At 45.6% G+C, this 22,371-nt stretch overlaps 1 protein-coding gene across 1 annotated transcript in view; it reads right to left on the reverse strand.

The window, feature by feature from the left end:
• The window catches only part of DMRT1 (doublesex and mab-3 related transcription factor 1), a 64,863-nt gene that overhangs the window by 34,675 nt on the left and 7,817 nt on the right, over positions 1-22,371 (reverse strand). The window contains exon 3 of the mRNA XM_082205095.1: positions 3,694-3,977. Coding sequence (XP_082061221.1) covers positions 3,694-3,977 — 284 coding nt within the window. The remainder of the gene's footprint in view (positions 1-3,693; positions 3,978-22,371) is intronic.

Raw genomic sequence — 22,371 nt, forward strand, 5'->3', positions numbered from 1 at the left:
ACCATGGTTAACAGCTGACCCTGGGTGAGGAGATCCATTCAAACTTCACTCCTCCTCTCGGAAAGAGCAGCAGCAGCAAGCCATGATCCTTGGCTTTGCACTGTGTCCAAACCAGGGTTCGCAAGTTTGTTGTTGTTGTGTCGTTTAGTTGTGTCTGACTCTTCGTGGCCCCATGGACCAGAGCACGCCAGGCACTCCTGTCTTCCACTGCCTCCCGCAGTTTGGTCACACTCATGCTGGTACCTTCGAGAACACTGTCCAACCATCTCATCCTCTGTCGTCTCCTTCTCCTTGTGCCCTCCATCTTTCCCAACATCAGGGTCTTTTCCAGGGAGTCTTCTTTTCTCATGAGGTGGCCAAAGTGCTGGAGCCTCAGCTCCTCATCTTCAGGATCTGTCCTTCCAGTGAGCACTCAGGGCTGATTTCCTTAAGAATGGATAGGTTTGATCTTCTTGCAGTCCATGGGACTCTCAAGAGTCTCCTCCAGCACCATAATTCAAAAGCATCAATTCTTTGGCGATCAGCCTTCTTTATGGTCCACCTGTTGACCGCGGTCGATCGGTTGAACGTGTTTGCCTTAACAGCAACTCTGACCTCTGAAAATAAGTCACCGTCTACAGGTAAAGGGACACCTGACCATTAGGTCTAGTCGCGGACGACTCTGGGGTTGCGGCGCTCATCTCGCTTTACTGGCCGAGGGAGCCGGTGTAGTTTCCCGGTCATGTGGCCAGCATGACTAAGCCGCTTCTGGTGAACCACAGCAGCGCACGGAAACGCCGTTTACCTTCCCGCCAGAGCGGTACCTGTTTATCTACTTGCACTGGCGTGCTTTCAAACTGCTAGGTTGGCAGGAGCTGGGACCGAGCAACGGGAGCTCACCCCGTCGCGGGCATTCGAACCGCCAACCTTCTGATCGGCAAGCCCTAGGCCCTGTGGTTTAATCTACAGCGCCACCCGCGTCCCATAAGTCACCGTCTAGATTTCCACAAATCTGGTAAAGAGGTCTCCAGAGGAGCCCCAAGAAATGGAGATGCCCCCTTTGGTCACGTGAATATACCTTTCCACCCATTGCAGCCCTCATTGTGGACAGAAGATGGAGAGATTTTTGGAGACTCCTGTTGGAGGACTCTAAGGAGGGGAGAGGTGGGAAGGCAACTACTTTCAGAGACCACACTCCAAAACGCTTAAAAGGATGCCGGCGGTGTTTTTTTAAAAATCCTTCACACACAAGTTGTTTAGGTCAACAAGCTCAACACCTCTTGTAATTAACAATGTAATATATCTCTCGGTACAGCCAATTAATTTTTCATTTTCGCTTTCCGTGGCAGTTGTTTTGCATCTTCTCCCTAATCACTGCAGCAGGAAGGAAATTGAAAGAGAGCTACCCAAAAGGGAACATGATGATTTATATTTGGTGTATTTTTTTTATCATGTTACATTTAAAACATAAAGCTTCAGAGTCTTAATTCATAGCCATCTAGTAATCCAAGGTTTAATGTCACAACCTTTTGGACTCCCTTTTCTTTGCCCGCTGTCCTTGGCTAGAAGAAAAACTTATTAAAGCTTCTACAATAATAAAGGTCATCTGCAGGGGAGACCGGATAGTTGAACCTCAAGGATAAAACTTTCAGCAGAAGGATCCAGAATACCTATTTGGGTAAGCTTTTTAAACTTACTTAAAGGATTCCTGACTGTAGAACTGCGTGAAGATACACATCACACATTGAAAGCATATGGTATCCCCCATTTTAAGGATTCTGGGAACTGTAGTTTGTTTGTGGTGCTGGGAAATGTAGCTCTGTGCTTTAAATATGTGTTGAATGTGTTTTAAAGTGCGTGTTTTCTCTAAGGCTGCATTCCTGTGCACAGAGGTTATCCCACAATGCCTATTTTTGACAGCAGCTGAATGGGCAGAAAGCATTGGAAAGAGATGTACCGTATTTTTCGCTCTATAACACGCACCCGACTATAACACGCACATAGTTTTTAGAGGAGGAAAATCCGTAGGCATGCCACCCGTAGGCATTCCCTCCATAACACGCACAGACATTTCCCCTTACTTTTTAGGAGGAAAAAAGTGAGTGTTATGGTGCAAAAAATACGGTATTTCTAAGCCTTGGTTTTTGAAAACTGGGCAACTAACCCAGGGGTCAGCAAGCTTTTTCAGCAGGGGGCCGATCCACTGTCCCTCAGACTTTGTGGGGGGGCGGACTATATTTTTTTTGGGGGGAAATGAATGAATTCCTATGCCCCACAAATAACCCAGAGATGCATTTTAAATAAAAGCACACATTCTACTCATGTAAAAACATGCTGATTGCCGGACCGTCCGCGGGCCGGATTGAGAAGGCGATTGGGCCAGATCCGGCCCCCGGGGCCTTAGGTTGCCTACCCCTGTAACTACAGGAGAAGTTAGTAGACCATAAGCCAAGAAGAAAGAAAAAAACTTTCCCTACACACAGGGTGACTGCTCATTGCCTTTGGTGAAAGGCGTTTGACAACAGCTACCAAGCCCAACAAATATAATATCACGGCTGACTTAATACTTTGACATAATGTGACTCTTTTAAAAAACAACAAATTATCTCCTATCTCCCTGTCTCTCTGCTACTTACTTATTTATAGGTTTGAGTTAGATGCACATTATCTATTTTATATTGTAACAAATATGGTAGATATTTATAGGCCACTTTGTAGTAATTGTTTACGTGTGAATCCTCTTCCCTGAGGATATGGGGCATGCTGCGTTTTCTTTAAATGACACCTTGAACAAATCTTCATTTATTTGTAAACTAAAAAAACAAAAACAAATAGCAAATGGATCCTGAGATACAAAGTCACCATGGATGCTTATCAGAGAGATCTGAAATCATATAAACCGAGGGTTACCAACCCAGCACCCATGGGTGCCATGACACCCATGTAGACCTTTACCAACACCCCTGGGTGGAAGGTTCTATATTCTGGGCTTTCATTTTTCTAAAAATGTATGCCTCTTGCCCTCCTAGAAGGAAAGTTATGAAGCAAAATGTGCTTCTGAGCAGCTGAAATAAGAGGTGCCAGCCTGGCTGCTCTCTGCCACTGTTTTTAGCCAATCTGAAACCAGAGCCATGATTTGACAGGGGAGTTATTTGGAATCCTAAAGAGCTATTGTTTCCTACCCCTTTAACATACTTTTCCTGCTTCTGACTTATTTTTTAGCAACCCCTAGAACTGCCTGCCTGCAGATCGCCGAAGAATGGATGCTTCTGAATTGTGGTGCTGGAGGAGACTCTTGAGAGTCCCATGGACTGCAAGGAGATCAAACCGATCCATTCCGAAGGAAATCAGCCCTGAGTGCTCACTGGAAGGACAGATCCTGAAGCTGAGGCTCCAGTACTTTGGCCACCTCATGAGAAGAGAAGACTCCCTGGAAAAGACCCTGATGTTGGGAAAGATGGAGGGCACAAGGAGAAGGGGACGACAGAGGACGAGATGGCTGGACAGTATTCTCGAAGCTACCAGCATGAGTTTGACCAAACTGCGGGAGGCAGTGGAAGACAGGAGTGCCTGGCGTGCTCTGGTCCAGGGGGTCACGAAGAGTCGGATACGACTAAATGACTAAACAACAACAACAGAACTGCCTGCAATTTCCGTTTTCTTCCCCTATCAGCCAGGATGCATCTTTCTCTAAGTAAGCAATCCATACCATACCTGCCACTGGTTTCCTGACTGGCTTGACATATAGGTCGCTGGGAGGCTCCGGAGGCTGTTTTTAACAGGGGACCCCACCAGTGGGCCCCCCATATCCCCAGGGGTGGCTTCGCTGGCCACAGCCATCTGGTACTGGGAGTAGTTGTAGAGGTTGTTGTAGTAAGGATACAGGGAGGGCTGGTAGAAGCTGCTGTAGTAAGTGGAGTCCACGACCAAGTCGGAGCCGCTCTCCAGGTGACCTCTGCTGGCCAGGGAAGGAAGGTCCGGGATCAGCATCCGGCCCTCTGCAAAGAACAGGGCAGGGAGGGAAAGAGAGCCGTTAGGAAACAGCAGGAGCAGCTGGCAAAATACCACTTCTGATCTCTGAAACATATTACAAATTTGCAGAGAGAAAGGCTTGGCAGGAGCAGATGGGAGGGAAAGGCAACTCAAAAGACAGGGCAGAACCAGAGGGATGCGATGAAACAGACCTGAAACAGACCTGCTCCGTGCCCGTTCAGATGTCAAAGGAGGGAAGGAGGGAGGGAGGAAAGAAAGAGGAGGGAGGGAGGGAGGGAGGGAGGGAGGGAGGGAGGGAAGAAAGAAAGAAAGAAAGAAAGAAAGAAAGAAAGAAAGAAAGAAAGAAAGAAAGAAAGAAAGAAAGAAGAGTGGGGGAAGGAAAGGTAGGAAAGGGAAGGAAGGAAGGAAGGAAGGAAGGAAGGAAGGAAGGAAGGAATGAGGGAAGGAAAGAAGAGTGAGTGAGTGAGTGAGTGAGTGAAGGGAAGGAGGGAGGGAAAGAAAGAAAGAAAGAAAGAAAGAAAGAAAGAAAGAAAGAAAGAAAGAGGAGGGAGGGACGGAAGGAAGGAAGGAAAGAGGAGGGAGGGAAGGAAGGCAGAAAGGTCTTCCCACACATTAGAAACATGGTCACTGGCAATCATTCTGCACTCCTCAGTATTATTTATTATTGTTCCGGTCTTATCCTGCCTCCACCGCAAAGAGCTCAAGGTGGCGCACTTATCCGACATCCGATGCCCTTTTGAAATGTGTTGTGGGGCTGGTTATTGGGTTGTTTCTGTTTTTAGTTTGATTCAGTATTTTGTGTTTTTATATTGTGATTTTGTCTTGTGAACCACCCTGAGACCTGCAGTTATAAGGCGTTATATAATAATAATAATAATAATAATAATAATAATAATAATGGCCCGGTTTTATCCTCAAAACCCCCCTGGGAGGCAGGCCAGGCTGAGACACGGTGTCTGGCTCCTTGTCACTCAATGAGCATCATTGGTGAAAAACCCTGCTGCCATGTAATGGAAAATACTGCTGCCCCCTCTTTTCAAAATTGTGTATTATTCTTCTCCCCTAATGGTTCTCAGTAAGAAAGTTAGCTTTTTTTATATATAGATGGGTTAAATCTGTTGATTTCAGCTGGATTTCCAAAGACTGGCACCATCTGATCCAAACAAGGAAATGCACTATGGGAAAACAACAAGGCTCACACATCAATCCTAGAAATCAGCACTTTGGGTGGACAGTTCACTTCCTTTGGGTTTATATGTTCAGGCACAGAAAACTAACCCCAATTAGTTAAAGAATCATGGAACACATAAAAACAGCAAGCAGCCTTAATATTAGTTCTGATTCTAGTTTACAAATACCAGTTTACAAAAGTTTACAAAAACCTACCTAGGGCAAATACACCTTGAGGGGCTTCATGCAAGTCAGGGTGGATTTGATTTAAATCAAATCGATTTTAATCACTAGTCACTAAGACTTGACTTAAATCATTTTTTTACAGAAAGACTCGTTCTTGCTGGTATAATCTTAATATTTACAACCAGATGAAGGTTTCATTTTTCGAATAATCAAATTTCAGAGTAGTTTTTACAGTTATATCAAAAAGTACTGATTTGGTTATACTATTAGAAGTACATTGGCAGGTAAGTATGAAATTATGGTGAGGTTTAATAAGTTAACTGTTTATATCCAGACAACTTTTCTGCAGTACTTTATTGGAAGGAGAAAAACAATAATTTCTTTAATAACAATTTAAACAATTTATTTAACTAAAACAATAACATTATAGCATATGTATCCATGTTTGTTAACTGATGTGGTTAAACTACACACACACACACACACACAAACTTAGGCTGAGTTTTAGCACACATGAAAAACTTTTTTAAAAAGCATTATTTCCTGATGAATAGCCTTTGGACTATAATGAAGCTGAAACAGAAAACTATCTTTAGAAAGATTTTTCCTCCAAAAGTATTTTATTTTAAAATTCCGATTTAAATTAAAAAAAATCCCATTTGAATTTTAAAAATGCCGTAAAAATAATCCCATAAAAAATAATAAATCCCCCCAAAAATAAAAATTGATTTTGCTGCACCCTGATGCAGCTGGGGAAATCTTGCAGGGAGCAAGACAAAGCTCTCTCCAAAACAAACTGTTCAGACCTCCCGTAGCCCACTGGGAAGGGAGAGAAAGGCGAGGAAAGGAAGTGGTCCCACCAAGTGCCAGAATACGACCCCTGACAGATTACCTCCGGTATTTGAAATTTGCCAGGCCCCTTTTTGCACCAGGCCATCAGCCGCTGGCGACCTAGTGAAGATGCCCGGGTACCAGGATGGGGCCTGATGTCTCCACTATCTGGAAGTGCATGGCTGGCCATCCTTGGGTCTTGTGATTAGTGCTATTTTATCTGCAAAACCAGAATGAATTTCAGGAACCAAAAAAGTCCTATGGAAAAATACGACTTTTGGTCGTATTGGTCCCAAAAATGGCAACTAGGCATTCCTTTTTTGGCGACTGTAACCCCGGTTTAAGGAGCCATTTGGTGCCTAGCTTATATATCCTGAGTTTCTAACACTGCCTTCAAGAGAAGAATGGTTTCCCCATCCAGTTATAAATGAATTATATGAACACGTTCAGTAAGGTGTTGGGATTATATGCCATTTTCTATTTTTTTAATATCGCACATCCAGTGTCGCTGGTTGTTGTTGCTTTTCAATTCTGTGTTGGGTTTGATCTCTTTTTGCATACGTTCAGGCATGGCATCATCAAACACTAATATAATTTGATGAAAGCCCTTTGAGAAAACATGGAGGAGAGAGGAACTTCTTTTTGCTTCTTCTTTAGAGGCAAACTGCAGCTCCATATTAGTAATGCATTAACTCCTAAAATGTCAATACTGCAATGTATTAAATATTTCAACAAAAATGCCACAGTTGAAATTAAAGGCCTTCTGCAATCAATAAACAAATCACTCCAGGCAACTTGTGGCTAATTCGCTTGTCATAAATCAAGATACTATATGCAGCGTGAGGACAGCATAGTATTTCAAGGCTAGCGCAGGGCTTGAAAAGTGCATAGCAAGACAACATAAATTATGAGCAATCTAAATCTTCTTCCTTTCCAGAAAAAAAGCTGGAGAACTCTCTGTTTGGGAAAGAAATAGACAATAGAGGGATAAATACAGAAATGCATAAATTGCAACCCAACAAACACGGATTAAAAACTGTTGCTTCACAAAATAGTCAGGTTAAATACATGTGCTAGAGATTCCAGGCCCTGAGCTCTCAAGAGAAGCCATTTTGGAGGGCCTGCCAGTGAACTCAGACAGGGCCTTTCCTGTGGTGGTGCCTTGCCAGTGGAACTCCCTCCCACCAGGCTGCCGATACATGAAGACTCATGTCTTCACCCAGGGAGTTGGGGACATTAATCGGCATTGCCGATTCGAAATGGGGTCTGTTTCCTGTTGTTGGCTTCGTATGGTTTTTAGCGTGTTATTCAACGTGTTTCAACATGGTTTCAACGTGTTATTGAGCTTTATACTTTTTTATACAGTGGTACCTCGGGTTAAATACTTAATTCGTTCCAGAGGTCTGTACTTAACCTGAAACTGTTCTTAACCTGAAGCACCACTTTAGCTAATGGGGCCTCCTGCTGCTGCCGCGCCACTGGAGCCCGATTTCTGTTCTCATCCTGAAGCAAAGTTCTTAACCTGAAGCACTATTTCTGGGTCAACGGAGTCTGTAACCTGAATCGTATGTAACCTGAGGTACCACTGTAGTTTTAATAATGATCCCAGGCAGCATAGAAATATACTGAATGGCTAACACATCTGAAAACAAACCAGGTCCCAGATGTCACAGGTGTGGAGAAAACCGTAAAAGAGATTAAAGATTCTGAGATCAGACAGAAGCTTTAAGTTTCATTTATTCATTTAATACATTTATATGTAGTTTTAAAATTCAGGGGTTCTGGGCGATGAAATTTCCAGAGGAAGAGAAGGGAGATCTTTGGTCAGGCACAAGCAAACTCGGCCCTCCAGATTTTTTTGAGACTACAATTCCCATCATCCCTGACCACTGGTCCTGTTAGCTAAGGATGATGGGAGTTGTAGTCCCAAAACATCTGGAGGGCCGAGTTTGCCTATGCCTGTCTTTGGTGTTGTTGATTTTATCAATAAAGTAAAAAAAAGAATAATCAAGATTTCAGCTGCCGGGGGGAAGAATCTGTTTTTAACACTGTGACTCAGTTCTCCCTGTTTTAACATCCTTAGGCAGAACATTTGATACCTTCCCCACTGCATTCCTACATGTGAAAATCAGCTGTCTCTTTCATTCCAGATCAGTGCCTCATTATTGATCCTCCATGTTCTACAAAAGCCTTTCGGCCATACAGCATATAAACTTACGGCAGTGAGCAATAATTCGTTTCAGGGGAGAGTGTGTATTCCTAGAGAAAGTCTAGCTGTCGGGTCAGCTATAAAATAAGTAAACCAATGGAGAAGTTTCCAGCAACTGGCATTCAGAACCATCCTGCCTCTCACTCAGCAGGCGGATTACAAATCAACCCCAAAACAGGAATTTGCGGGAATGAAAGGGAGGTGTTTGCAATTAGCGCCAAAGAACCAAAACGAACTAAAAACAAGTAGCTCAATAATGTGAGGAAACAGTTAACTTGCGGGTTCTTATGAGCATCGCCTGGAGTCAAAATAGTTGTGGCCAGGGCAACAAAGGAGATGCTGGAGACCTTAATAATCCCTAAATAGGTTATCAAGTTCTGAGGGCGATGGTGTTTTTTCTCTATATCCCACATGGATCGCTGCTGTGTGTGCTATGGTCAACAAACACCACTATTGCCTCATTGTTGCTTAGTCGTTTACTTGTGTCCGCCTCTTCGTGATGCATCCTGGCTGATAGGGGAAGAAAACGGAAATTGCAGGCAGTTCTGTTGTTGTTGTTTAGTCATTTAGTCGTATCCGACTCTTCGTGACCCCCTGGACCAGAGCACGCCAGGCACTCCTGTCTTCCGCTGCCTCCTGCAGTTTGGTCAAACACATGATTGTAGCTTCGAGAACACTGTCCAACCATCTCGTCCTCTGCCGTCCCCTTCTCCTTGTGCCTTCCATCTTTCCCAACATCAGGGTCTTTTCCAGGGAGTCTTCTCTTCTCATGAGGTGGCCAAAGTATTGGGCCTCAGCTTCACGATCTGTCCTTCCAGTGAGCACTCAAGGCTGAATGGATCGGTTTGATCTTCTTGCAGTCCATGGGACTCTCAAGAGTCTCCTCCAGCACCAGAATTCAAAAGCATCAATTCTTCGGCAATCAGCCTTCTTTATGGTCCAGCTCTCGCTTCCATACATCTCTACTGGGAAAACCATAGCTTTAACTATACAGACCTTTGTTGGCAAGGTGATGTCTCTGCTTTTTAAGATGCTGCCTAGGTTTGTCATTGCCTCATTATGACTTCACAATCCTTGGACTTTACGATACTAATATATACAGAAGATATGATATGTTGCCATCAGGAACTGTGCTTTTTTGATATGGTGATTAAAATGACAGTTTTATTATTTATCACATTATGTTGCTTTACAGCTAGTTATGTGTGTGTTGTGGTGTGTGCTATGGAGCATGGAGTTCATGCGAGTTTGTGGAGCATGTTTGTGTGAAATCCCTAAATCAGAGTAATCAACCAAATGGTGTGGCTTCTCTGAATGACCAAGCTGGCTAGCCACCATTGCAAACACGAGGAGACTGGGAGTACACAGGATAGCCATCTTCAAACACCTCAAGGACCATCCCGTGGAAGATGGAGCAAGATTATTTTCTCCTGCTCTGGGAGGTAGGATTCGAACCTATGGCTTCAAGTTACAAGGAAGGAGATTCCGGAAAAACATGAGGAAGAGCTTTCTGAGGGTGATAACTGTCCAGCAGTAGAACAGATTCCCTCGGGAGGTGATGGACTCTCCTCCTTTGGAGGTTTCCAAGCAGAGGTTGGATGGCCGTCTATCATGGATGCTTCAGCTGAGATTCCTGCATTGCAGGGGGTTGGACTAGATGACCCTGGGTCCCTTTCCAACTCTTCAATTTTATGGTAAGCTAGACAGGGCACTGAGTGTCTGCTCCTGCTGGTCTCCTGTTCTGGACATTTGGATGGCAATGTTAAGGCACTGTTCGCATGGGAATTCACAGAACCCCAGATCTGAGATGGAAGCCTTTGAATTCAGAATTGACAACACTAAGACTGTTTGGTAAAGTCGCAAATAAAGAAAGGTAAAAAAGCAGCAATCTGACCGTGTACCAAGACGACTGATCTTGACTCAACCATTTCCCAGCATGCTCCCCCCCCCGCCGCCCGCCCCCCCCCGGCTTTGAAGCATCCTCCCTCCCTCCATACCAGACCTGCCTGTACTTCAGGCTGCAGCAACCGGCTGCCGCTGAGGTCAGACAAGAGCCTTGAATTGAGGCTGCTGTGAAACAACTCCCTAAAGTCATAATCAGAAACCGGGGGAACAATGTGTGTTTCTCCCACCAGACCTATCATGACAGAGCAATTCTTGTTGCTGAGCCCCTCGTTGCCAGCATTTTCCGGAGGCAAAATCAAGGCTGCGTTTCCCAACGGCAGCGTGGGGAGAAAGGGGGGGGGCGCAGAAGCCTGGCGTTCTACTTGTGTCTCCCCACCACCACCGCCACCTATAAGCCCTGCCTTTAAATAAAGCAAAATAAAACCAATTCTCCTTGCAACTTGTGCTGTTTCAGTGCTGAACTTGTAGCTTACCATAAAGTTAATGTACTACGCAATATTCATTCCAGACAAGGCTGGGTGTGTGCGTGTGTGTGTTTTTTCCACCCCCAAAAAGAGCCATTATCTGTAATTACCCATTACCAGGCATAATTATTTCTCCTGGGCTGCTCTACAACCCCCAGGATTTGATGCAGTTACAGCTCACTGCATTATGTTATCAAGGAAGCTTTTTTGACCTTTAAGAGCTCTACTCTCCCTACATACAAAAGTGGGCAGTAAATTGTTTAAGCGTGTGATTTATCCTGGGGGCCCCACTCAGGGCATTGCTCAGGAGTCAGAAATGTTACTTGTACCCACTGCCAAATGTTCGGGGCAGGACAAGACACCTTCCAGAATTGTTCGCGTCGAACATCCACATTTGTGCTACTGGTCCAATGTGTGTTTTCGTCACACCTCAAGCTAAAGGTCAGGGACTTTTCAAATGTTTAAACTGCACACAGAATGACACATGGGCAACGGCGCACGGGGCAAAGGATCCAAGTATCTCTCCCACCCGCAAAACACCTGGCAGTCCAGCTAGCAAGTCAGCTGCAAGGCGATCAAAATATATTTTCCCTGCCAAGCTCAACTCAAGCTGGGCTGCCCCTTAACATTATCCACTCCAGACACGTCCCACGTTAAAAATCTGCAATTCTGCAAGCGCATGCAGAAGAAGATATTCCTTGTTCAATCTTAGTAGCCTAAAATGAATACATGAAGACATGGTGTTGCCGTAAGACAAAAATTCCATTAGTGGAGAAATAAAATAGAATCAATGTTCACTATCCTGTAGGCAGCAAAGTAAGAGGATGCTGGTTTTATATAGTGTCTTGGCTTACGGTATATATGCATGGAATATATACCGGGATGCAGGTGGCGCTGGGGTCTAAACCACTGAGCCTCTTGGGCCTGTCGATCAGAAGGTTGGCGGTTTGAATCCCTGTGACGGGGTGAGCTCCCGTTGGTCTGTCCCAGCCCCTGCCAACCTAGCAGTTCAAAAGCACACCAGTGCAAGCAGATAAACAGGTACCACAGCGGCGGGAAGGTAATCGGCGTTTCTGTGCACTCTGGTTTCCATCACGATGTCCCGTTGGGACAGAAGCGTTTTAGTCCTGCTGGCCACATGACCTGGAAAGTTGTCTGTGGACAAATGCCGGCTCCCTCGGCCTGAAGCAGAGATGGGTGGCGCACCCTGTAGTCAAATTCGACTGGACTTAACCATCCAGGGGTCCTTTAAAGTAAAGGTAAAGGGACCCCTGACCGTTAGGTCCAGTCATGGCCGACTCTGGGGTTGCGGCACTCATCTCGCTTTACTGGCCAAAGGAGCCGGCATACAGCTTCTGGGTCATGTGGCCAGCATGACTAAGCTGCTTCTGGCAAACCAGAGCAGTGCACGGAAACGCCGTTTACCTTCCCGCCGGAGTGGTACCCATTTATCTACTTGTACTTCATGCTTTTGAACTGCTAGGTTGGCAGGAGCAGGGACTGAGCAACGGGAGCTCATTGCGGGGATTCAAACTGCTGACCTTCAGATTGGCAAGCCCTAGGCTCTGTGGTTTAGACCACAGCGCCACCCGCGTCCCTCCAGGGATCCTTTACCTTTTCCTTATATGGAATAAAATGGCATGACACTCCTTCCTGGGCCAGGTACCTATTTAAAAAGGCACTTTTGCACTTGCTAGTTCTTGCTCCATCATGGTCTCTTCTCTCCACGACCAACCTGGTCACCGTCCAACAAAGCAAAGCAATCAATGACAACTTCCTTTGAAACTCCAAAGAAAATATGTGATATTCAGGCCATAGCAGTGCTGTTTCTGTGACTATTATCAGGTACCCATGCAAGGCCTACTGGCAAGAGAGAAGAGAGCCGTCTGTGGGCGGACACTGGCTTTATCTAGAAAGACGTCAATGGCTTCAGCTCATGTGTTTCTCAAGGTTTATCCCTTCTGCCGGGAACAACGCTCAGTTGTGTTTTAAATAGAGTGGAAAAACGAAGAGCCTTTCCCCCACGCCCATCAGCGATAAGTTGGCACCTCCGCCAACTGCAGTCACCGTCTCCAGGAATGAGCTGCTTCCCATTATATCATTGCTTCTACTAATTATATCAAGGTGTCAGAGTTCTCCCATTAGGGATCGCCGTACAACGTTAATTACTGAGCAATTAGGCACCGCAGATTAGCAGCACCCCTGGCACATCAGGGAATTTAAAAACAGTTTCCACATGGCTCTCGTAAACCCAATAAAGTAAACCTGGTGTCATTGCTATCTTGGGTTGATGGCAAGTGGCTAGTCCTGTCTGTATGTCAAACTTGGTCCACATGGAGTGGGGAAGATTGGGCACACTGGACAGACCCAGTTCTCCCTAAATCTTCCCACAATGGTTCCAATGAAAATCTAGGGCTGGGGAAAAGAGGTATGCATGAAACCAGAAGGGTTTCCAAATCCAATATACGTCCATATTATTGGCAACTGTTCTGCTCTACCTGCCTGGGAAGACAGGTGAACTAATACCAGTGAACTGGAAGAAGCAAAGACCACCAGTGTTGAAGCAATGATTCTTCAGCATCAACTTTGTTGGACTAGTCATGTTGTGCAGATGCCTGATTATCATCTTCCAAAGCGACTCCTCTATTCCAAACTTAAAAATGGAAAGTGCAATGCTGGTGGTCAACAAGAGAGGTTTAAAGACACTCTCAAGGCAAATTTAAAAAAAATGTAGTATGAACACTGACAACTGGAAAACACTGGCCTGTGAGTGCTCCAATTGGAGAACAGCCTTTTCCAAAGGTGTCATGGGCTTTGAAGACACTCGAACTCAGGACGCAAGGGAGAAACGTGCTAAGAGGGAGGCATGCTTGGCAAATCCACACCGTGATCAACTCCCACCAGGAAACCAATGTCCCCACTGTGGAAGGACGTGTGGATCCAGAATTGGCCTCCACAGTCACTTACAGACTCATTGTTAAAACCGTGTTTATGGAAGACAATCTTACTCGGCTACGAGTGATCACCAAAGAAGAAGAAGCCTGAAATAGGAAAGGGTACTTTTCAACCTAGTTCTGCCATTGCTGCAGCAACAGAAAATCCTTGATGTTTGGCCCATGCAATGCCAAAAGTAAACATTATGCCTAGCCTAGTTCCGTCATCTGCCGGCAAGAAGTACCGTATTTTTCGCCCTATAAGACGCACTTTTTCCCCTCCAAAAATGAAGGGGAAATGTGGGTGCGTCTTATGGGGCGAATGCAGGCTTTCGCTGAAGCCTGGAGAGCGAGAGCGGTAGGTGCGCACCGACCCCTCTCGCTCTCCAGGCTTCGCGGACCTCTCCTCAAGCAGCGGGAACGCTCCCGCTGCTTGGGGAGAGTTGCCGGCATCCCGAAGCCTGCGCACGCTGATCTCAGCCGTCCAGGCTTCGCGGACCTCTCCCCAAGCAGCGGGAACGTTCCCGCTGCTTGGGGAGAGTTGCCGGCATCCCGAAGCCTGCGCGCGCTGACCTCAGCGCGTCCAGGCTTCGCGGATCTCTCCTCAAGCAGCGGGAACCACCGCTGGGCTCCCACGGCTTGCAGAGAGCTGCCTGTTTGGGGGCTGGGGTCGGGGGAAGCTCGGGCTGCCCCAGCCCCGCGCCTGGGGGGGAAAATAAATTTTTTCCTTTATTTCCCCCCAAAAAAAACTAGGTGCGTCTTATGGGACGGTGCGTCCTATAGGGCGAAAAATACGGTACCAGTGTGGCCTTCTCCCTTCTAGCCAGTTTCCCACTCAAAATCAAAACCTGTCCCAGAAGTAAAACATATGGGGACTAGCGTGTGTTACACGATGTGCTACATGGTGAGGAAGATAAGTGATAGAGCCACACGTAAACTGAACCCTAAGGGTGTTGTTGTCATCAAGCAGACTACGAGTGCAAGACCATTTGGATAGTCTGGAAATTAAGATTTGTAAGGTAAGGCAGCAGAAAAGCCCAGCAATAATGCCTCTTACAATCCCAAAGCAAAAAAAAACAACAGCAACCAAAAAACCTTCGGGGGAGAAACAAAACCAGTGTGGTTACAATCAGAATGGAACAAATTTCATTAAGGGAATATCAAAGGCAATATTGAGAGGGGAGTATGAGCCGTTCAAGTATCTGCAAGCGAAGGCCTTGGAGAAAATACGACTAGGATAAAATCATTATAGCTCACACTAAAAATAAACTAAGGGAGGTGGCAACTGATAGGAACTCACAAGAGGCCACTTCATTAGGAGCAACATGATGAAAGAAGCCCAGGTGGTTTCTAAAAAGCAGAAAATGGCAAGGCAGGGAACATCCCGCTCAAAGCTGAAATAAAGCAGACGGGGGCAATGGGTGAGCTTTGCAGCTCAGAGCCGCTGATGAGAAAAAGCAAAAACTGATGAGAGACCCAAGTTACAAATGCAAAGAATTTGCATTTGGAAGTGACACTAAAAACAAAAGATAGTTTAAAATGTGATCAGCAATCAAACTTACGCTCTATCCTAGAAATACATTTATCTCTCTATGCTTTCCCTTTGCTCAGAATTAATCACAACCAATTTAAAACAGAATCAGCTTTCTTCCTTTTTTGCAAAGCGGTCCTGGGTGATATGGGCGCAGTAGAAATAATAAATTATTATTATATGGCCGATCCTGGCACTCTGAGAACAGTGCCAATGACTGAGTGAGGCAACATTCACTACTAATCAGCTCAATGTAATCAATTAAAAAATTCTCAGGTCCAATTAAAATATTGGGCACTATTAATGGCTACTAGCTCTTACTCCTCGTAGTTACCTCGTCTGTTCTACAAACAGTGTGTAGAGGGCCGAAACTAAACTTTCCAGCAACTTGTGAAAAACCTTTTCTTTGTTCTTGTTGCCTTTTTCGCTTCTCTGGCATGCCTACTCAGAAGTGAGCCCCTCTATGTTCAATGGGAAAATGTGCACAGACTCCAGCCCAAAGAGGCCAAGTAAGGGATTGCCTTTAGCTCTGCAAAGCACTCCAGGGCTTTCCATACTTGGGTCTCCAGCTGCTTCTGAACTACTCCCATCATCCCTAGCTAGCAGGACCAGTGGTCAGGGATTATGGGAACTGTAGTCCAAAAAAAAAAAAAATTAGCTTGAGAACCAGGTTTGGAAAGCCCTGCACTTGCTTCTCACACCCAAGTATTGCTGAAAAGGGATTGCATTTGGACGTTACAATCGCAAAAACCTCCAGCTAGCTTTGGCATTGTCAGTGGATGTGTGCGCATCATGCAATTACAGTGTGTCTTTCTCTTCAAGGAATCCGTAGAGATAGCACTCCCAGGACTCTTAACAAACCCTGTGTGGAGGAGGGAATGTGCTTCAGACATGTGGCATGTGCAAAGTGCCCCACAGCCCTAAGGTCATTCCAAGTCTTCCCCATTGCAAAGTATTGCTTACAAATGCAGAACATTTGGAACAAATAGTATAAACGCCATCTCCAACTCCTTGAAAGATTCCATCAATGGGTTCTCCGAATTGTTTTGCACATCGGTTGGGAAGACAGGCAAACTAATGTCAGTGTACTGGATGAAGCAAAGATCACCAGTGTCGAAGCAATGATTCTTCAACATCAACTTCGTTGGACTGGTCATGTTGTTCGGATGCCTGATTATCGTCTTCCAAAGCAACTACCGTACTCTATTCCGAACTTAAAAATGGAAAGCGCAATGCTGGTGGTCAGCAAAAGAGGTTTAAAGCAAATCTTAAAAAAAGTAGTATAAACACTCACAACTGGAAAACACTGGCCTGCAAGCGCTAGAGCTGGAGAACAGCCTTTTCCAAAGGTGTCATGGACTTTGAAGACACTCGAACTCAAGACGCAAGGGAGAAACGTGCTAAGAGGAAGGCATGCTTGGCAAATCCACACCGCGATCAACTCCCGCCCAGAAACCAATGTCCCCCACTGTGTGGTTCCAGAATTGGCCTCCACAGTCAAGTACGGACTCATGGTTAAAACCGTGTTTATAGAAGACAATCTCACTGGGCTACGAGGGATCGCCAAAGAAGAACCATAAAGGATGCAACCACAGCATCTCTTACTAGTGGCCATCTAGCCTTGAGTATCTCCATCATCTTCATAGGCAGTCTGTTCCACTGGATGAACAGCTCATACCATTAAGTTGGTTCCCCCCCCCCCCAATGTTTAGATGAAATTTGCTTCCCTGCTCATTCTTCCCCCTGCAGCAACGCATAACATGCCTGCTCCATCTTCTCTGACAACCCTTAATGTATATATTAATGTATACAACCCTTAATGTATAATGTATACAGGGGACACAGAAAGGGCTGAACTCCTCAATGCCTTCTTTGCCTCAGTCTTCTCCGATAAAGAAAACAATGCCCGACCTGAAGAATTTGGAGCAAATGATTCAGCAGAGGAAACACAGCCCAGAATAACTAAGGAGATAGTACAAGAATACTCGGCTAGTCTAGATGTATTCAAGTCTCCAGGGCCAGATGAACTGCATCCAAGAGTATTAAAAGAACTGGCAGATGTGATCTCAGAACCACTGGCAGTCATCTTTGAGAATTCCTGGAGAACAGGCGAAGTCCCGGCAGACTGGAGGAGGGCAAATGTTGTCCCTATTTTCAAAAAGGGGGAAAGAGAGGACCCAAATAATTACCGCCCAGTCAGTCTGACATCAATACCAGGGAAGATTCTGGAGCAGATCATTAAGCAAACAGTCTGTGAGCACCTAGAAAGGAATGCTGTGATCACCAATAGTCAGCATGGATTTCTGAAAAATAAGTCATGTCAGACTAACCTGATCTCGTTTTTTGACAGAATTACAAGCCTGGTAGATGAAGGGAACGCAGTGGATGTAGCCTACCTTGATTTCGGCAAGGCATTTGACAAGGTGCCCCATGATATTCTTGTAAAGAAGCTGGTAAAATGCAGTCTTGACTATGCTACCACTCAGTGGATTTGTAACTGGCTGACTGACCGAACTCAAAGGGTGCTCATCAATCGTTCCTCTTCATCCTGGAGAAGAGTGACTAATGGGGTGCCACAGGGTTCTGTCTTGGGCCCGGTCTTATTCAACATCTTTATCAACGACTTGGATGATGGACTCAAGGGCATCCTGATCAAATTTGCAGATGACACCAAACTGGGAGGGGTGGCTAACACCCCAGAGGACAGAATCACACTTCAAAACGACCTTGACAGATTAGAGAACTGGGCCAAAACAAACAAGATGAATTTTAACAGGGAGAAATGTAAAGTATTGCACTTGGGCAAAAAAAATGAGAGGCACAAATACAAGATGGGTGACACCTGGCTTGAGAGCAGTACATGTGAAAAGGATCTAGGAGTCTTGGTTGACCACAAACTTGACATGAGCCAACAGTGTGACGCGGCAGCTAAAAAAGCCAATGCAATTCTGGGCTGCATCAATAGGAGTATAGCATCTAGATCAAGGGAAGTAATAGTGCCACTGTATTCTGCTCTGGTCAGATCTCACCCGGAGTACTGTGTCCAGTTCTGGGCACCACAGTTCAAGAAGGACACTGACAAACTGGAACGTGTCCAGAGGAGGGCAACCAAAATGGTCAAAGGCCTGGAAACGATGCCTTATGAGGAACGGCTAAGGGAGCTGGGCATGTTTAGCCTGGAGAAGAGGAGGTTAAGGGGTGATATGATAGCCATGTTAAAATATATAAAAGGATGTCACATAGAGGAGGGAGAAAGGTTGTTTTCTGCTGCTCCAGAGAAGCGGACACGGAGCAATGGATCCAAACTACAAGAAAGAAGATTCCACCTAAACATTAGGAAGAACTTCCTGCCAGTAAGAGCTGTTCGACAGTGGAATTTGCTGCCAAGGAATGTGGTGGAGTCTCCTACTTTGGAGGTCTTTAAGCAGAGGCTTGACAACCATATGTCAGGAGTGCTCTGATGGTGTTTCCTGCTTGGCAGGGGGTTGGACTCGATGGCTCTTGTGGTCTCTTCCAACTATGATTCTATGATTCTAAGTTTGCTATCGTCTACAACTTATCTTCTCCAGAGCAAGCACCCACAGCTCCTGCTTTTCTTCCAGACCCTCCGACAATCCATTCACCCTCATTCGGACGCAGCCCAGTTTGGTCTATTGCACAGCAAAGTTGAATATGGCTAATCAGCTACCTTTGGCCGGGGTGGTAAGCAGAAATATATAACCTCTGCAAGTCTAAAGAGTTGGCTTCAGCACCACCCCTGGCAATTATCTTAAATCCCTCCAGCAATGATCCTTGAAGAACTTCCTTTCCCCCATGCAGGCCATTCAACTGCCTAATTGCATTTCTAGTTAGGAAAGGAAGTGTCTTTTAATTAAATTATTTTCCTTGTACTTTTAGGTTTTTTTCAGTTTCAAGTCACTGCTCTTTGTTATTGCCTCAAACACTGTAAATAATCCCTCCCCCTCTTCCCTATTATTACCTCTCAAATATTTATAGACTGTTATATCAACCCGCAGTCTCTTTTTCTACAAGCCGTACATCATTTTTGTCACCCGTCTCTTGATATGCTCAGATTTATCTATGCCCACCTTTCATAATAAGATATTCAAAAAAAACCCCAGCAACTCAGGGCTGGATTCCAAAATAGGATTTCAAGAAAACTGGAGAGAAACTGGGCGAGACTCAATCTGTTTTTGTTATTTATTTTGTACAAACTGTACCCTGGACGAACTGTACGGTGGCTTTAAGGCTCAGGTCTAGCAGACTCCATTTGTTCTCCTTAGCCAGGAACTCTGGAATCGGTGTTTTCAAGGAGCTGATTAAAAGACCGAGGGATGGGACAACACGTACCACTTCCGAACATCCACAGAGGACCACATGTTCAGAGTCAATATGGCAAGAAAGAAAAGGGCTGAGAGACAAGTCTTCTCAATGACATCTTAATAATCACGTTAAAAGTCTGATTTTCAACCCACTAATTCCCCATGTGCATATCTGGGGCAAGGGATGCGGGTGGCGCTGTGGGTTAAATCACAGAGCCTAGGACTTGCCGATCAGAATGTCAGCGGTTCGAATCCCCGCAACAGGGCGAGCTCCCATTGCTTGGTCCCTGCTCCTGCCAACCTAGCAGTTCGAAAGCACGTCAAAGTGCAAGTAGATAAATGGGTACTGCTCCGATGGGAAGGTAAACGGCTTTTCCGTGCACTGCTCTGGTTCGCCAGAAGTGGCTTAGTCATGCTGCCCACATGACCTGGAAGCTGTATGCCGGCTCCCTCGGCCAATAAAGCGAGATGAGCGCCGCAACCCCAGAGTCAGTCACGACTGGACCTAATGGTCAGGGGTCCCTTTACCTTATATCTGGGGCAACCAAATTCCATGAGGACTAGAACCACGTGCCCTTTAAATGCCCAATATTAATATAGAACATGGTTGCTCCGGAAGCTGTCTGTGGCCATCGGAGCACCCACAGGGCTTGAGTGTGATTCTTACAACGCCCAGGTTACCAGTGATGGGGAAGGAAGAATTCTCCTCTGCTATATTTTCCTATGGAAAAGTCTTCGTTTCTAGAAATGTAAGATTATACAACAAATTGATAAAAATAGATCCAATTAATGAAATTATATATTCAAACGAATCAAAAAAGCGTACTTGGAAATGAAGACTTGGGATGTGTTTGAAAGTATAAACCTTTCACATGTGATTTATCAGTTCTTTGTAGGCCACGAGAGAATCCAGAATTGGCCTCCACAGTCACTTACGGACTTTGCTGTTAAAACCATGTTCATGGAAGACAATCTTACTCGGCTACGAGGGATCGCCAAAGAAGAAGACCATTAATTCCCCGCCACCCACACACCTCGTCTCCGTCAAATACAGTCATACCTCGGGTTACAGACGCTTTGGGTTGCATGATTTTGGGTTGCGCACCCCGCTGAACCCCAAAGTAGTGGAATGGGTTACTTCCGGGTTTTGGCACTTGCGCAGAAGTGCTAAATCGCGCTTTGTGCATGCACAGAAGTGCCAAATCGCAACCTGTGTGTGCGCAGACGTGGCACTGCGGGTTGCGAACATGCTTCCCGCACAGATCACGTTCGCAACCTGAGTGTCCACTGTATCTCAGTTCAACTACTTTTGCTCTTAAAAAAGGACCCACATGCTCACTTCTTCCAGGTGACAGATCAATGCCACACGTCGAATATGACTCTGGAACTGGAACGTGTCCAGAGGAGGGCAACCAAAATGGTCAAAGGCCTGAAAACGATGCCTTATGAGGAATGGCTAAGGGAGCTGGGCATGTTTAGCCTGGAGAAGAGGAGGTTAAGGGGTGATATGATAGCCATGTTCAAATATATAAAAGGATGTCACATAGAGGAGGGAGAAAGGTTGTTTTCTGCTGCTCCAGAGAAGCGGACACGGAGCAATGGATCCAAACTACAAGAAAGAAGATTCCACCTAAACATTAGGAAGAACTTCCTGACAGTAAGAGCTGTCCGACAGTGGAATTTGCTGCCAAGGAGTGTGGTGGAGTCTCCTCCTTTGGAGGTCTTTAAGCAGAGGCTTGACAACCATATGTCAGGAGTGCTCTGATGGTGTTTCCTGCTTGGCAGGGGGTTGGACTCGATGGCCCTTGTGGTCTCTTCCAACTCTATCATTCTATGACCCTCAGGTCCAGCAGACTATCCCACTGCAAAAATGCTTGGTTCAAATTTTCCTCTAGCATTAGCTAGGAAAGTGGGTTAGAGGCTTCCACGGGCATCCCATCCCCATCATTCAACACGGATATTAATCCATACCTGTTTAAACAGATTTACCCTGAATTCCTGCAAGTGGTGGCCCTTATTCTGGCGCTTGACCATCATAAACTGCCCACATGTTAAGGCTGCAATTCCAAGCACAATTGCTTGGGAGCAAGTTTCTGAAGAACAGGGATGCACAATTCCAGAGCGTTTCCCCCCGACCTAACGTTCAGGCCCTACTGCAGCTTTTTCCTATTCTTCCCCCCAACTCAGGCAAACTCCTTTTAAAATAACCAGCGTTACCATGACTACAATGAGGTATGTGCCTGCTGGCAAGGCACCACGGCTTCCCGGCCTGCTTTTTTTATTTTTTATTTTCCTGAAGAACTGCATGTCACCAGAGCCTAGAAAAATTGTCTCTGGCCTCTCAATGCGCTGTAATATTTCTGACCTGCCAATAAAATGGATACAGTGAGAAAAAGACTTTTTTCCCCCGGTACTTTGTATGATTTGTGTGGCTCCTTCACATCCTATTCCTCTCCCTGTAAACTATGTTCGGTGTGATGAAGTTTGCAAGAAAAACTGCTAGACCTCAGGGCGGCAAGGAAGGGGGGGGGGATCCCGACAAGGTGAAATTGAAGCCGCTGCTACTCTGGAAATGTCAGAAAGGAATTCTGACCCCTGTGGAAATCAACAGACCTACTGAGCAAGAATTGCGGGTGCTCATATTTGTTCGGCGGCAGTGAATAATTCGATGCTGACAGTCCCCTTCCCATCAAATCCCACAATATTCTCAGGCTGCCTAAAGCACCATAGCTGTCAACGTTTCCCTTTTTTTAAGGGAAATTCCCTTATTCCGAATAGGATTCCTCGCAAGAAAAGGGAAAAGTTGACAGCTATGCTACCGCATTTCTCCGGAAGCAAGGCTCCCTTG

The sequence above is a fragment of the Podarcis vaucheri genome (assembly GCF_965113315.1).
Source record: "Podarcis vaucheri genome assembly, chromosome: 17".
Taxonomy (NCBI): Eukaryota; Metazoa; Chordata; class Lepidosauria; order Squamata; family Lacertidae; genus Podarcis; species Podarcis vaucheri.